We start from the raw sequence: 16,916 nt of genomic DNA, 5'->3' as shown, positions 1-16,916 counted from the left end.
GGACAGGATTCACATCGATGGGGGAAGGGGACAGCGTTAATTCAGTGGAGCTGGGTGAGGGGGCAGCAGAATGAATATCCTGTGGGACTTGGGGACATAAGGAGAGCAGAATTAACATTCATTCTGGGGCCAGAGGTGGGGGCGCAGTATTAATTTCCATGGGGCTGGGGGTGTTTCTCTTCCCCCCCCCCCGCCATCGACATCTCATGGGGTCCATAGCGGGGTGGAGCAGCAGCGCTGACACCCCGTGGGACGGTGCTGAAGATAGGATGCCTGGGTCCGGAATTCAATTGCTTTGGGAAATAGACTAACGGAAGCAGAGACCCAGAGGGATGGAGGGAGGCGGGGCTTCGGGCGGGGGCGGGGCTCCGGGAGAGGCGGGCCCGTGGCGCTTCCCTAGCCCCAGATCCCAGGCTCCGCACTGGCATTCGGGCTTTGGAGCCACTGGGACGAGGCGGGAGCGGGCTCGCGGCACCGCCGTGCCCAGTGCCCCGGGACAATGCGCCCCTGCTGCCGCCGCCGCCGCCGCCGCTGCTGTTGGAGACCTCTCCCCTTCCCCGGCTTCTTGCTACTGCAGCTCAGTAAGTCCCGGGGAACTGCGAAACGAGTTCTCAGAAAGAAGTCCCTCTGGGGAGATGGGGACAGTGGTCGGAGGGGGGGAAGATAAGGCAAAAGCGACCATGGGACGTGACAGGTCTGACTGCACTCCGCCCCTCGATTATCTATCCTGCCCAGAAATTTGCTAGCCACATTTTGAAAAGAGTGCCCAGCTAAACCCCCGTGTGACGCTGGGCGTCCAACCCCTTTGCAAGGGCTCTCCCAGCTCTAACCCCGGAGGTCCCAGATCTCGGGTCCCGCGGATCCTGCCTTTACATCCCCTCTCTGCCAAAGTTCAGGGATCTTGCTGGGGTGAATCTCAAGGAGATGGGGCTGCTTAAAGGTGTTTTGAGGGAAGGGGATTCTGGATCTCCTTTGCTCTTTCTTCCCCAGTTTTCAACAGCTTCTATCATCCCCAACACCAGTCTTCCTCTGCTCCCCAGTCTAGAGCCTGGGCCGATCCCTAAGGATGAGGAAGGTGCCATTCTCTAGTTCAGTAGGTACCTCTCTCCCCTCCCCAATTACCGTTACTCAGCACCAAAAGCTCGGCTCCCTATTTTCTCCCCACTCATCTCTCCCTCTCCCTTCCCCAGACTGATTGCCAATCTGAAGAGAAGTCCGGAGCATCAAAGCTTTTGGGGACTGGTCACTTACATTGATTAGGGATTAGAGAGTGCAGTTAATTTTTTACAGGGTTTTTATTATTATTATTATTCCTAATACTGTTTGCTTTAACATCACCTTCATTTCCAAATATCCCTCTTCTTCCCTGCCCCAATTAACCATCTCTTGTACAACAGAACTAACACCTCCAGGAACTAAACAGCATATAAAATGTTCAGGGGTTTCCTAATCTTCCACTACCGCAGGGCAGAGAGGGAGCTACTTCTCTTATCTCTTCTCTGGGACCAAGCTGGGCAGGGAGCATGTTTTGTGGTGAACTGCAGCCTAGGAGTGCATCCATTCCTAGTCCTAGATGGGCATGATGGCTCTTCCCAGTTCAGACCCACAGTGGTCTCAAAGAGTTCAGTAATGGGATTCTTGAGCAGAATTAGGAATATATTCCTATAAATACATATTAGGAGACTTGGGGGAAAGGATATAGCCAGCTTATTCTCTGGGGAGCCTCTGTGGTTGCTGTGGAATTGGATCGACCCCTTTAAGAAATGGTCTCTGTTCTTTCCCCGTTCAGTTTCTGTGGTAGAAGAGGGCAGGAGTGAGGAGTCTATAGAGTGTAGTCTAAGTCCCACAGGCTGAATGGTATACCCAATCTTCCATATAGGATTTAGGGGCCTCTGCTGGGAGGCTGTCTTGCTTCCCTAAAATCCACTTCCACTTCAGCTGGGAAATCCTTTTCTTTCAGATGCCAATTTAGAGGTCTCCATGAAGATTCCCCTGAACCACTCTCCCCAGCTGAAGATGGTTTTCCCCTAAGATTTTCTTAATCTCAATTCTTGAATCTCTGCTTGCCTTCTCTCAGGCTTTGCTTATTGTGTGTGTGTGTACGTATGTATACATGCTGCACTGGGATTCCCTTATTTCTTTGTCAGCTCCTTAAAAGAACAGATAGCTCAATTTTATTTTCATACCTATCCCAGCAATCCCAGCACCATGAGCAAAGCACATGATTAATGTGTTTCTGGAATTGAGAGGGGGACCAGGGGTTTGTGAAACTACTTCCCTCAGCAAGCCATCGGTGACATTGCCACGGACTCTAGCTGAGTTGCATCCCTTGGGCTGAGCTGTTGCTCTGGTAAACAGGGCCCCCCCCAGGGACTTGAGGGTATGTGCCCAGCTTAATGTCTTTTTTTTCCCCACAGTCCTGGCCCCCGGTCCTGGGACCGCTGCCACCTCTAACAGATGTGATACTATTTACAAGGGCTTTGCTGACTGTCTGATCAAACTTGGGAACAGTATGGTCCAGAGTGGGCAGTCTGAAAAGGGGGCTGACCTCACACCCCCTGAACTCGAATCCATCTGCAGGTGAGAGCTTGCAAAGTCCTGCACAAGAATCCCTTGGGCTGTCCATCTCCCATCATTCTGTTCTCCACTTGTCCTCCAGAGCTTCCTTGTTCCCGAGGCCTCAGCCCTGCACCACTGGCCCCCATTCCCCATCCTACCCGTCCCTAACTGGACTGACTCTGACCCTTAGTTTCTGTTTGTTATTTCATCATGTATATAATATAGTAAATATCACCCCTGCTCCCCCCCCCCAACTCCAGCCTTCTGGCTCATTCCTGACCCTCCTCATCTCCTTTCAGGTCATGGGAAAACTTTCAGACCTGTGCCAACGAGGTCCTGGCCAACTGCCCACAGGAGGCAACTGCCATCTGGGCGTCACTGAAAGAAGAATCTCGAAAGGCCCAATACCCGGGCAACCTACATGACCTGTGCAGCTCTCGGCCTTTCCCCCCAAGCAATGTCAGGGGTGTTGCCAGTGAGGAAACCAACCAGGAGACCCTGCAAGGGTCTTCATCTCCTGTCTCCCCAGCCCCAGCCCCAGCCCTGTTGGCTGCAGCACTGGCCCTTGCCTGTATCCTGGGGCCCTTGGCTTAGCTCTCCAAGCAGAGTGTCACAGCCCATCCCAAGGAGACCCCCAGACCTATTCCAGTTCAATCCAGTGACTGGATAAACACCTCTTGTGTGCAAAACACCGTGTTGGGATGAGGACTGCAAAGATCAAATTCCCTTTCTCGGGTCCGGGCCCCCACCTTTTCTCCACTCGGTCCTGGGTCCTCCTGGTCTAGAAGAACTGTTCATCTTCTTCCTGCCTTCCCCTATCCAAGGAAAGAATGTGAAGGAATACCTCCCAGAGCTCTTGGCTCTCAGGGGGGAAAGGGAATCCCCGTATCCCGTGTCTCTTTCCTTGGGGTCTACTTTGGTGGGGAACAGGAATCCCCAGGTTCTGTGGGGCTTCATAGCCTCTCAGCTCACCAAGGACAGCTCTGCCTGAGGCTCCAGCTCCTGGTTAGGGAGTTGCAAATACTTTTCCAAAGCAAGGGCTCTTGTCCCCCAGGCCCTAATCTCCAAATGATCCCTGTCTCTATTGAGGAATCCCTGAATTCCATAAAGCCTGATGATCCTTGTACCAGAATTCTAGGCTGCCCCATTCCTTTAACACCCCTCTCTCTGTCCAATCTCCGTCTGTTCTGGTTTCATTAAAAAAGATCTATATTTGTACTAAAGGTTATTTCCTTCTGGTCCTATTCTTAAAGCTGGCCCCTGGTCTGGAGCATCTGGTCCGTGACCTGTCTGGGGCACCCACATGACCCATGCCTAGGGCTGTCTGGCTCACAGGTATGTCTGGTCCAGGATGCCTGAGGTATGCAGTCGATGACCACCTGCTAAGGGCACTAGCTGCCCAGTGTATCTCTGGGCAGGATTCCAAGGAGATTTCTGCCCTCGGGCCTCTACTACTTACCCGTGTGGACTGAATGGAGCTGCCAGGGTGACTAATAGGCAATCTGCAGAGAGGGCAAAATCTTGGATTTAAGGCAAAAGTTGGAGTTTTAGGAGAAGGAGAGGGGTGAGTGGCACAAAGAAAGCACCCAAGGCTCAGGGAGTGGACGCCAGGTTTTATTTACTCCCCATGTGATCTTGACCAAGACAACCGACTTCTCCCATGCCTGATTTTCTATCTATAAAATGATCTTAGGGAGGTCCCTTCTATCTTGGGGCTACCCATCCTTATGTCAGGTGCTATAGTGAAGAGAAGAGTCAGGGGACATGGCCCCCCACTTAGCTGGAGTGTACCAAGGAGAATTGAGGAGGGTGCCAGCTGTGAACCTCAGCCTTGCTCTGTCCTGTCCTGGATGGGGGAAGACAAGAAAAGCTGAAGAGCTGTTCCCCGTCAGGGAGGGACAGAAATGTATCTTGGGCCCTCAGCTAGCTCCCGGGGGCCGGCACTGTGAACTCAGCATTTTCCACTGACAAACACCAGTACCCCTGGGAACCTCCCTGGCAGCATTTCATGAATCCTTCCTCAGACCTAGCCAGGAGGTACAAAGGCTTAGCTGAACAAGGGGAAGTCTGGGTCCTTCCTCCCCCAAAATAAATTGCCCAGGCTGGCTAAGAAGGATGAGGGCTGTTGATTGAGTACAACTGAGTGGAAACCACTTGCCGTGCGCTCTTTGCTTATCCCCAGAGCAAAGGAGGGGAAGGGACTGCTTCCTGACATTATATCTGGTCCACTCTAAACTGCTGCTACTTTCTGTTGGAAGAAAAGAGGGAAGGCGGGAAAAAATAGCCTCTGCTCAGGGAAAATGCTAATGAGGATGGGCCCATCTGGATCAATGCAATCAACAAAAGCTAATTATTTATCAATAGTCCATTACTGAGATGTGTTTTTTTACAGAACTGACTTTCTGTGCTAGAGAAAAGAGTGGACACTTTGGAGCCTCTACAGGAGGGGAACATAACCAAATACACACAGCCCTGATTAGAACTAGTCTCTGGGGTCCTACGGCTTCCGTCCACTTGTCATTGCTGTCTGTTGGATAGCCCTGCAGTCTGGAACTCAAGTTCCTCCTATAGATCTGATTTTTCTGAGGTCTGAGAAGCTGGAGGAAAATAAAATCTGTCTTCTCATTAAATATTCTGATTATAGCCATAACTTCCACAGGGTCCTAACCTACCAGTTCTGGTCTGGAGATGAGTGCTGGCAGAAACCTGACCTGGAATAGACCTTGCCAATCTAAGTTAGGCAAAACAGTGGATAGTGTATCTAAGCTGGAGCCAGGAAGACTCGAGTTCAAATCTTGATTCAAACACTTACTAGCATGCCATTTGACCTTTCAACTTCAATTTCTTCATCTGTAAAATGGGGATAATAAGAGCTCCTCTCAGGGTTGTTATGAGAGAATATATGTAAAACACTTTGTAAACCTTAAAGCACTACCTAATGATAGCTATTATCATCATCTAGTCCAACATCCTCAGTTTGTTCTTTTTTGCTTAGGCAATTGGGGTTAAGTGACTTGCCTAGGGTCACACAGCTAGGAAGTATTAAGTGTCTGAGGATGGATTTGAACTCAGATCCTCCTGACTTCAGGACTGGTACTCTATCCACTGTGCCATTTAGCTGCCCCCAACCTCCTCATTTTTAAAGATGAGGAAATCAAGAGTTAGAGATGTTGGATGACTTCCCCAAGATGTCACAAGCAGCAGAGTCAGGATTCACACCCAGATCCTCTGGCTCAAAATCCACCATACTGGACAACAATTTAAGAGCTCCTTGATCCAAAGAGAAGGCTCCTGTAGAGGACTCTCGGCTCCTGCTTGGTTCACATACACAATCATCCTAATTTCAATTCAGTGCTACCTAATTTCAATTCAATGCTATTGGAACTCCATTGGAGAGTGTAGACTGTTTTGCCCCATAATGCAGGAGTTGCCAGTTCTCCAACACACAGACCAGGAATGTAGAGGGCTTGGGGGATGGAGGTTCTGTCACCCATTTAAGCAAATCTTAAGAAGGCTTGACTTGAGTTCTTGAACCCTAACCCACTGGCTTCCAGGACATATGAGCCAGCTGAGCTTGTAGCTAAGGATCAGCACGTTTTCCTGGTAGCTTTGGGAGTAGAGGGAGGTGGAAAATCATCAGGTATCCTATGGAAGTTGGTGTTTTTTTGGCAGCAAACCAGTGAACACACCAGGTAAAGTCTAGGGGCTGGATTGAAGGAAAACTCCTGTTCTTGCATTTTTTAGAAGGTAGCTAGATCTTGGGGCTTTGGCTTATCTATCCGTATTTAACTACTTTAGTTAAGAGGAAAAAACCCAAATAACTTTATACAGGGAAATAAATGGCACTTAGTTTAAACCAACCTTAAAAAGTAACAATATGACATAATTAAAATAATAAAAAGGTAGGATAGGATGGGAAAAATCAGAGTCAGTAATAGCGGGTTCAAATCCTAGTTTTGCTAAGTATTAACTGTATGATTTTGAGGGCTGGTCACTTGACCCCAGTACCTCAGTTTCTTTAGCTGTAGAATGAAGGGGATAAACTGAATGAGTTTCTCTGGGATTTTTCCCAGTTCCATAGATGTAGAATTGGAAGGAGCCTTAAAGACTATTTCACCTAACCTTCATATTTAAGGTCACACAGATATTCAGCACCAGATTCAGAATTCCAACTCAGACTCAGCACCTTTTCCATGGTACCATATTGCTTCTGGGTCCTATGATCAAGGTAGAGAACTGAGTAGGTTGAAGCTTTAGAGGCCTGTGAAACTTCCATTACCAGGGGAACAATTAGAGGGAAATGGAGATTGGGGGTTGGTTGGGGAAGATCCTTATCCTTTTACTTCCCTTTTCCTCCTTTCCTGGGTCTGGAGCAGTTAGGGATGGGTGTGGGATATTGGAGAACTCCCTCAACCCTGATAAAGGAAGATGTGAAATTTTAAGCCAGTTCTTGAAGTTCGTGTGAAGGAACCAGTCCTTTGCCTTTCTTCCAACCCACAAAGGATTTGGGAAATTAAAGTGTTTTGTTTTTTTTTTTAAAGAGAAGTTTATGTTTCCCTGAGGAAAAGAGAGTAGCCTAATCCTATTCTACAGAACCCAGAAGAGAAAAATGAAATACCCTGCAATTTAATTTTAAGAGCACAACTATGTGCAAGATACCAGAAGGAATGCTAAAGATTCATAGTCAGAAACAAAATAGTTCCTGCCTTCAAGGAGCTTACATTCAAGGAAGTAAACAGCACTTAATCCAACCCAATGTCTAACAAAATGACAATATGACAACATTGCTACAACAAAAAGGTAGGATGGTATAAAGGGAAAAGTGGAGATCATAGGAAGAAAGTGGGGACATTTAGCCTGGAGCAGAGAAGACGGCGGGCGACAAGATAACTAGATTCAAAAATTTGAAAGACTATCATGTACAGAAGGGCAAATTAGATTTGTTCTGCCAGTTCTCAGAGGTCAGAAATAGTAACAACATGTGGAGGTTGCAGAAAAGCAGATTTAGGAGCAATGTAAAGGAAAAAAAAATCTAGCAATAATAGTTATTGCAAAGTAGAATTAGAGCAGCCATTACTTCAAGAAGTACTGGGCACTGCCCCCTCCCCCCATACAAACACACAACCCAACTCCATTCTTGAAAACCGGATGTTTTTAAATAAGATCAGATAATGGATTATTTGTGATGATGTAGGAAATGGATTGTTGTTTCAGGTATGAGCTGGACCACAAGGAGTATGAGGTAGCTTCCAAATCTGTTTTTATGAATCTGTGTAATCAAACTCACATTTAAAAGCATCTACTAAATTTTTTAAAGTACCTATTGTGTACCAAACATTGGAGACTCTAAGACAGAGATGAAACAGTCCCTCCCTCAAAGAGATTATATTTTAGGGGGATACAACATGTTTATATTATCAGAGTCTGTGACCCCATGAATCATACTGTCCCTAGGGTTTTCTTGGCAAAGATATGGAGTAGTTTGCCATTTCCTTCCACAGTGGATTAAGGCAAGTTAAGTGATGTGTTCAGGGTCACACAGCTAATAAGTGTCTGAAGCTAAATTTGAACTCAGGTCTTTGGTTCCAGGATCAGTATTTTATCCATTGAACCATCTAACTGCTTCATACAACATGTTTAGAGATAAATGCAGAGTATATATGGTATATTTGGTTATTTGGAAGAGGAGGACTAACACGTGGAGGAATCATGAAAGGGCCCTAGAAGGAAGTGGTATCTGAACTGAACTTTGAAGGGAGCTAAGGGACCTATGAGATAAAGGAGAAAAAACATTCCAGGCAGCAGAAACAGCTTGGGCAAAGGCACAGAGGCAGGAGATTGCATGCAGCAGCAAGTAGTCCAGTTTAGTTGCAATGCAGAGTAAATGAGAGTAGTAATACATCACCGATTTTGAAAAAGAATCTGCAGAGGAGTTTTTATTTTATCATAAAGACATGAGGAGTTGCTACAGCTTTTATTTTGGGAGTTGGTGGGTTATTAATTTTTTTCTAGAATATTTTCTTTTTTATCAAGATTTTAACCAACAGGAAATTCATTCAAATCCATGAAAACAAACAAACAAAAAGGATTGCATCTGAACTGGGAAACTTCTTTTGTGTGGATTTAAAAACTATAGATAGATAGATAGATAGATAGATATTTTTTCTCTGACATAAGAAGCTCTTTTTCTTTCTCCATAGTCTGGCTCCTCCTCTTGCATTCTCACATTTAACTCTTCTCTACAGATTCTGCCCTCTCCAGCCACATTGACCTACTCACTTTCACAAAGGGCACCACTTCCATCTCAGTGCCTTTGTCTTTACTCATGCCTGGAAAGTTTGTCTTTTTTCACTTCTGCTTTTTGGCTCCTCTGACTTTCCTAAACATTTAGTTTAACACAGTGAATGTGCACTATTGCTTAATAGATGTTTATTGTGAACTGAGTGTGGATCACAACATAGTATTTTTATTCTCTTTGTTGTTATTTGCTTGCATTTTGTTTTCTTTTTTCATTTTTTTCCTTTTTGATCTGATTTTTCTTGTGCAGCATGATAATTGTGGAAATAAATACAGGAGAATTGTACATGTTTAACATATATTGGATTATTAAAATCTGGAACACAAGGTTTTGCAAGGATGAATGTTGAAAATTATTCATACATATGTTTTGAAAATAAAAAGCTTTAATAAAAAAATAGAAGCTTCTTGGGGAAAAAAAAGATTTAGTTCAAAGCCAACCTTCTATAGGAAGTTTTTCCTCATGCCTTCCCTCATCCCTTCCCTTTGAGATTGTTTTCCATTTATATTGGATATATCTTCTCTGAATATAGTTGTTTGTTTGCTTGTTTTCTCCCCACATTAAAACCTGGGCTCATTGTGGACAGGGTCTCTAATTTTGCCCTTCTCTGTATCCCTAGGGATCACCCGTGGTACAGGAGTAAACACTTAAGTACTTGCTGACTCACCAGTCTCTCTCCTGAGAGCAGAGGAATTATTCATTTTCCTTTTTCTGAAATCATGATTGGTTAGTGCATTGATCAAAGTTCTGAAGTCTTTCAGTATTTCTTTCTTTTAGTTACTTGATCTTTTTTCTATCAATCAATCAGTCGTAATTGTTAAGCTCATGTTATATGTTGGGCATGCTGTTAAATACTGGGGACACAAGCACGAAGAATGAAAATCCATAACTGCCAAGAGCTTACATTCTAATGAGAGAGATGAGTGCATGTAAAAATATCAATATCAAGTGAATAAAGAGAAATAAATGCATTATAGTATAACCAGAGTCTAGATCCACATAGATTCAATAAATTGTTCAATTGAAGTGACTTCTTCATATGGAAGCAACTGAAGTCCTGCTTCCAGAAGGAAAGTGCCTTTGGCAAACTAGCAAGGGGGACTAGGAAGCTCACTTAGTATTTGGCCCCTGGGTTCCCTTCTGTGATGGGAAGGAGTTTGTTTTGAACTGGCTGTGTAGCTACAGCTATGGACATCTTCAGAAAGGCTGGTCAGCTTCAGCTGCCTCTCTGGCTTTTTCATGGGACTGCTGAACGGAAGAAGTCTTGGGGACTTCTCTCCACTGAAACCATGTGACTCTGGCTTTGGCCCCCTGCCTCTGCCTTTTTTCTTTTTCCATTCTAGGGGAAGGGAGTGGAGTGTCCAACCTTGGGAATTTTGAAAGGTCAGGGGAGTGAGTCACAGAATCCAGATTCAGTTTTGCAGCCGGCCTCTCATTGATGCTTCAAGGAGCAGGGAGTGACCTTCTGGATCCAGGCCACTGCAAGCTGAGATGAGGGCTTGTTTGGCAGACAAGCCCCATCTAGACATGAACTTGGTTGGACCAAAGCTATGGAGAAATTGAAGTAAGTTATGAACTTATTCTTCTCCCCTTCCCCATGCTATCTTCTCCCCTATCCCCAACCAACACCAGAGGTACAGGAGAGAGAATACACCTGTCCAAGGTGCTGGAGGAAATGTTTGAAATTTTGTTCTTGCTTTAATTATTAAGTAAACAAGTATTTCTTTGTAAAAGCTAATTTGCTAAGTGGTTAATTAGAACTAAGGCACTAGTCACTCATCCTTCACATGGGGGCAACATAGTGGCTCAAGTCTTAAAGAAAAGAATGCCCCAAAGCTAGCTTGGTTCTGAGACAGAATGGGGACCAGAGCTTATTAGCAATAGTAGTTAAGTAGAAGGTAATTTGGGAGTAAGGGCAATAATTAGGTAGGGGGAGCAGGAAAAGCATCATGTAGAAGTAAAGATGGAATGCTGGACAGTGCAAAGGCACCAATCATTTGTAGGGGGGTGTGTGTGTGTGTGTGTGTGTGTGTGTGTGTGTGTGTGAGAGAGAGAGAGAGAGAGAGAGAGAGAGAGAGAGAGAGAGAGAGAGAGAGAGAGAGAGAGAGAGAGAGAGAAAGAGAAAGAAAACAACAGAGGCAGCCAATTTGACTAGATTGCAAAATATGGAAGAAGAGGGTATCAAGATAGGCTGGGAGGCAGGTTGTAAAAGGCTTTACTCTCATAAAAGAGTTTATATTTGGTACCAGAAGTAACAAGAATATAGTGGAGCTGATTGAGAAGGAGGATCATGAGGTCAGATTTGCACTTAAAGAAAGTACTTTGGCCACAGATGGACTGTGATGGGGAAAGATAGACAGGGAGAACCATTAGGAGGTTGTAACAATAATCTAAGTAAGAGATGATGAAAACCTGAAATGAGGGAGTGGTTGTGCAAGGAAGGATTTGGACATGAGAGATGTTGTAAAGGTAGAAAGATCTAGCAGTGAACTGGGAAGATGGGATGAAAGAGTGTGAACTTCAGAATAATGTCTAGGTTATGAACCCTGGAGCCTGAACAGAAATGTGGAAGTTTAGAAAAGTGGTAGTTTTGGTGGCAAAGTAACGAGTTCAGGTTCAGATATCTTCAGATTGATTTTTTTCCAAAGCCTCTTATTTGAATGTCTAATTTCAAATGTTAGTTCTTATTTTACTCTGTGTCAGTTCTTAGGAGACTTTCCAAGTTTCTCTAAATTTTTCATATTCATAATTTCTTACCAGGCAATAAAATTACACCTATTGCCACAATTTGTTCAGCTTTCCCCCCAATTTATGGGCACACATTTTGCTTCCAGGTCTTTGCTGTCACAAAAAGGGCAACAAGATTTTTCATAAATGTGTGATCTTTCTCCTTTCCTTTTCCCTCTTTGAGGACCTTTGTCTTGTATTTGTTGTTCAGTCATTAGTCATGTCAAACTTATTGAGTCTTCCAGTTACATCAGCAGCAATGCTGCCCATGGGGTTTTCATGGCAAAGATATCAGAAAGGTTTGCCTTTTCCTTCTTCAGGAGATTAAGACAGAGGTTAAGTGACTTGCCCAGGATTATGTATCTGAGGCCATTTATTTGAACTCATCTTTCTGATTCCAGACCTGATGATCTTTCTACCTGCTTACCTGGTATGATTATCATCAAAGAGCATATGTCATTTGTCACTTACCTTCTTGAGCAGAGGAGTAATATAGTAAGACCTGAATATTAGGAACATCCTTTTGGCAACAGTATGGATTATAAATAGGATTGATTGGACTCAGGGATACAGTTAGGCTACTGAAATAGACCACGTAAAAGATGATGATAAGGGCTGGTTTCCTGAGCCAGTGATAAGAAGGGGACAAATGAGACAAGTCTTGAGGTGCTATAATCAACAAGATTAGGCAATTGGTTGCTTGTAGTCAATTGGTATCATAATTCATGATGCATTGTCTAGAATTATGATTAGTCATTACACTGAGCAGAATAGTCTTTTAAAGTTATTTGTCTTTACGATGTTATGATTATTGTATGAATTATTCCTCTAGTTTTGCTCATTTCACTTTCATCAGTTCATACAAGCTAGAACATAAATTTTAGAGTCAAGAAATGAGAAGGCAAAGCCAGTCAGGTTTTTAAAGAGGTCCGTGAAAAGGACGAGAGCTATAAGATGATAGTTTGAGAGTAAGGTCAAATGATGGGGAGTTTGGGGGATCTCGATGGATCTGGGCCTGCTGGCATGCTTCCTGGGGAAGGAACTAGCCAGCAGATAAGTTGAAAATTAGAACAAGGGTGGATGATTGCAGGGGCAAGGTTCTGGAGGAAATAGGAAAGAATGGGTTCAAGGGTACAAGTTGAGCTATTTATAATAGCAAGGAGAAGAGCCCCTCATCTTCTGAGGTTGGACTAAAGGAGGATAAGATGGGGAGTATGATTCTAAGAAGAAGAAGACCAAGGTAGATACAAATAGATATGCAAGCTACAATGCCAAGTAGGCAATATGGACATTAAATGGTATTGGAATTCAGAAAAGGGCAAGGTTATTTTCAGCTAAGGGTGATCAGGGAAGGAACAGCTTTTAGGATTTGAAAAGATGGGTAGAATTTGGATTGACAGAAGAAGAGAATAGGATCATTAGATTAAATAACTTATTTGTATGACACTTTAAGCTTCAAAAACTTCTTTACATCCATTATTTCATTTGACCTTCCATCTGTGAGGTCCCTATTTTACAAATAAGGAAGTATGTTCTGAGAGGGGAGATTATGGGGTCACATGGCTATTAAGGGTCAGAAGTAGGATTTCACAGAATCACAGAATTCAAGAGTTCATAGTCAAGTCAAAAGTCTCAAAACTTTTTGATCACATACCCTATCAGTGACAAAATTTTTGAGCATGTACCCAATATATGTCTATCTGTAAATGATAGATGGACTATTGTTTAAAATATACACAAACATATAAATTAAAGATTAAGATGAAATAATCAATATATTTTATAAATTGTATTTAATAACAATTAATTTTAAAATGACTTTTTGCTTTTGAGTGTAATGTGAATGAATGTTTCCTTTTTTCTAAAAGGATTTCTTTCTTTCTTTTTTTGCTGAGTCAATTGTGGTTAAGTGAAAACCTGCCCAGGGTCACACAGCTAGGAAGTGTTAGTGTCTGAGGTCAAATTTGAACTCAGGTCCTCCTGACTTCAGGACTGGTGCTCTATCCACTGGTTCATGTAGCTGCCTCTAAAAGAATTTCTTTGTACATGTCCCTGGAGGACAGGGTAAACTTGTAAATAATAATTGCCAATAATTAATTATTCAGTTAACCTAATTAATATAGCTAGCCAAGCAGGGAAATATCTTTCTTTTTTTCTTGATAATTAATAAAAATTTATTAAATGTTTATTTTGTGCCAGGCATCATGCCAAATATTATACAAAGAATACAAAACTAATCTCTGCCCTTATGAAGGTCACATTCTAATGGGGTAGATAACATATGTAAATAACTAGATGTGCATATGTATATGCACACACATACACACATACAATAAGGAGATGGTAGCTAAAAGGAAAACTGGGGGAAAGGCTCTAGGAGCTGTGATCATGGAGAAAGATCTCTGGCAGATGGGGATGTATGAAGTAAGATGTAAGGGAATATCTCTAAAAGGGAGATGTGAGAAAGAAGAACATTCCTGGTGGAAGAAGTTGGAAGATCAAGTGTCATGTGTGAAGAAATGAAAATAGATTCATTTATCTAGATTTCAGAAGAGAGAAAAGTGTAAGAAGACTACAAAGATACAAAGGGGCCAGATATGAAAAAAATATTTTAAGTCACTGTAAACAAAGATGTAAAAATTCATTATCAGTCTACCAAGCAAAAAAGAATATTTAAAATGCTAAGTAAATACTGTGTTTCTGGGGGAAAAAAGAAAAAAAAAGGGGGGGAGAGAGGTGAAAGATGTCATTGAGAATAAAATGGCAAGCTTTGTTAACTGCTTCACTAAGTGGAGTAAGTGAAAGAGAGAAGGTGACGCTAAGGTTGCTAACTTGGGTGAATGGTGTGTATATAAGGACAGACATTTCGGAGAGGGATGGCTTTTGGGGAAAAGATAATGTGACAAGGCTTCTGTCTATGAACCACAATCTAATCATGCCATTCCCCCTTTGTAATTTACTTTGTCCCACTTTTAACATGAAAACCTTGTAGACTAGAGAGTGCACTCTCTAAAGGATACATGCCAAAAAGTCAAATCTGTCAGCAGGAATTAAATGTTGGAAGAGGTGTGTGTGTGTGTGTGTGTGTGTGTGTGTGTGTGTGTGTGTGTGTATGTGCATGGGGGGCAGTAGCAAGCAAGACACAGGTAAGGAGCATGTTGAGTGAAGGCAGACATTGAACTATGTCCCACAAGTGATCGCCTATTGTGACCTATTTTTCCACCCTTCTCTTTGATTCATCCCCTTCCCTGACTTTGGAAACCATCAATTTAGTCCAACTCATACATGAAAGAAATCCTCACTATAACCTTGTCATCCAAGTTCTACCTTAACATTTCCAAGTCAGGGGGAACCCACCTCTGCAGGCAAGAAGCCGATTCTACTTTTGGACTGAATAGGTCAAGAAGTTTGTCTAATCTCAATTGGCTCCTTTGTAACTTCTTGCTCTAATTCTGGCCTATGATCAACCAGAACCATATGAAATCCCTTCAAATACTTGAGAACAGACAGCCAGTACATTTTCCTTGAACCTTCTCTTTTCCAGCCCAAATTCTTTAATCAGTCCTCATATGACATGGGCCTTCACCATTCTAGTTACCTCTGGATCCTTTCCAGGGTTGCCAATGTCATTCAACCTTATATTCAGCACTGAACACAATATTCCAGAGGATAGAGTTAAGTGGGGCAGTTCTCTGTTCCTTGAAATGATGTCCATCTTAAAGCTGCCCAAGATGGCCTGAGGGTTTGGGGCTGTCATGTCATATTGCTGATGGTTATTGAACTAGCATACTAATCTACTTAAGCCTCAGATCTTGTTCAGAGAAACTGCCAACTCTTCCTTATTAGTAGAGTTGATTTTATTGTACCTAAGTGTAAAGCTTTACATTTGCCCTATTTATCCTATTAGCGCCCCCCAGCCCCCACTGCTCTAAACTGGTCAAGGTCTTTTTGGGTTCTGACTGTTGCTCAGGGTATCAGCTGTTATTCCTTTCAGCCATAAATTTGATGACTGTTATCTTTATGCATGTCACTGCTAAAAAATAATACGACCCAGCACCTGGAGACCTCCTCATGTCATCATGGTGACACATCATATCAGCCTGCCTGAAACTGTCACCCATCTAGTTGCGACCCAACCTGCTCCGCTGGCAGTCTGAACCCCTCACCTCATTCTCAGCCCAGTGCTCTTTCCATCATACCTAACACAGAGAACTTGATGTCTTTACCTCTCAAGCAAAGAATCCTACTCTGAAGGCATGGAAACAGGGAATAAATTGGTTTGGATTGAGATGAGGTTCTGGGTAGGGGAGCCCCACCCTGATTACTGCTATTCGTTCCAAGGCTAAAGATCTAATGTGGGACTTTGGCATCAAAACAGGCCCTACATTTGAATCCTGTCTTCCTGTTCCCTCATTGACAACATGGGGATAATATACTTGCAATATCTCTACTTCAGAGAGCTGTTGTGAGGAGCAAATGAGATAATGGATGTAAAGTGTCTTATAAACTTTGAAGAGCTATTACAACAGCTATTAAACCAGCCCAGGATGTTGCTGCAATTACTAGCTAGAATTCCTCTTCCATCCGGCGTGGGTCCGCTCCCAGCTACTCACAGAGCCCCTGGGGAGTCTTGCATCGAATGGAAGAGGGGGAGCCTCCTCACTCAGATGGTGGTGGTTTCAAAACTCCAGTGACCTACTTTCCCTTCCCAACTTTGCTTCCTAAATCCCTGACATGGCTCTTCTCCAGCTTTTCCCTATTGCAGGGGATAAACTGGAGTGGGGCCTAATTTGCTCTCTACTGCTTTCTGGCCAGGAGATTAAGTGCTTTGTGGGCATTATCCCTTTCCTTCCCAGGGACAAAGCTGGGCCCAGGAATAAAAGGGTGGAGGACAGGACCAGAAATTGCTCCTACTCCTTGGGGACTCAGCCTTGGCAACTGGCTCCCTCATCTCTGGCGCCTTCAGAACATCAGCAAGGCCTTAGAAGAATGGAGAGTAATTGGTGAAGTAGCTTCCCATTAAAGGAGGAGCTAAGCCCTTGTAGTGAGTGTAAGTACTTCTCTTACTTTCCCAGCTTTTTAGCCAGGGTTGGGAAGCTGTCATGTCAAGTGTCTTCTTAGAAAAGACATACTTTTTATTATATTATTATAGTATATGTATATATGATGGTACATCCCTCTTTAATAATAATAAAATAGTTTGTGTTTCTAGTTATTTAATTCTGATTGCACTTTGCACACACAATCTCATTTGATTTGATCTTTATCTCTCCCTCCCCACCCCCAACCCCCAATCCTTAGCAGCGCCTATGGAGGGGGAGGGAAGGAGTCA

General features: G+C 43.5%; 1 protein-coding gene across 1 annotated transcript; it reads left to right on the top strand.

The window, feature by feature from the left end:
• Positions 1-412: 412 nt before the first annotated feature.
• NRN1L (neuritin 1 like) lies at positions 413-3,782 on the top strand. The gene is made up of 3 exons (XM_074286401.1): positions 413-581; positions 2,418-2,580; positions 2,859-3,782. The coding sequence occupies exons 1-3, from the start codon at positions 500-502 to the stop codon at positions 3,151-3,153; spliced, it is 540 nt and encodes a 179-aa protein (XP_074142502.1). The 5' UTR covers positions 413-499; the 3' UTR covers positions 3,154-3,782.
• The last annotated feature ends 13,134 nt before the right edge of the window (positions 3,783-16,916 follow it).

The sequence above is a fragment of the Sminthopsis crassicaudata genome, chromosome 2 (genome assembly GCF_048593235.1).
Source record: "Sminthopsis crassicaudata isolate SCR6 chromosome 2, ASM4859323v1, whole genome shotgun sequence".
NCBI lineage: Eukaryota > Metazoa > Chordata > Mammalia > Dasyuromorphia > Dasyuridae > Sminthopsis > Sminthopsis crassicaudata.
This window is presented reverse-complemented; position numbering and strand designations above follow the sequence as displayed.

Coding starts and splice junctions, on each gene's coding strand:
- NRN1L (XM_074286401.1), top strand. CDS start 500: ATGCGCCCCTGCTGCCGCCGCCGCCGCCGCCGCTGCTGTTGGAGACCT. Junction 582..2,417: donor CTTCTTGCTACTGCAGCTCA/GTAAGTCCCGGG, acceptor TTTTCCCCACAG/TCCTGGCCCCCGGTCCTGGG. Junction 2,581..2,858: donor GAACTCGAATCCATCTGCAG/GTGAGAGCTTGC, acceptor ATCTCCTTTCAG/GTCATGGGAAAACTTTCAGA.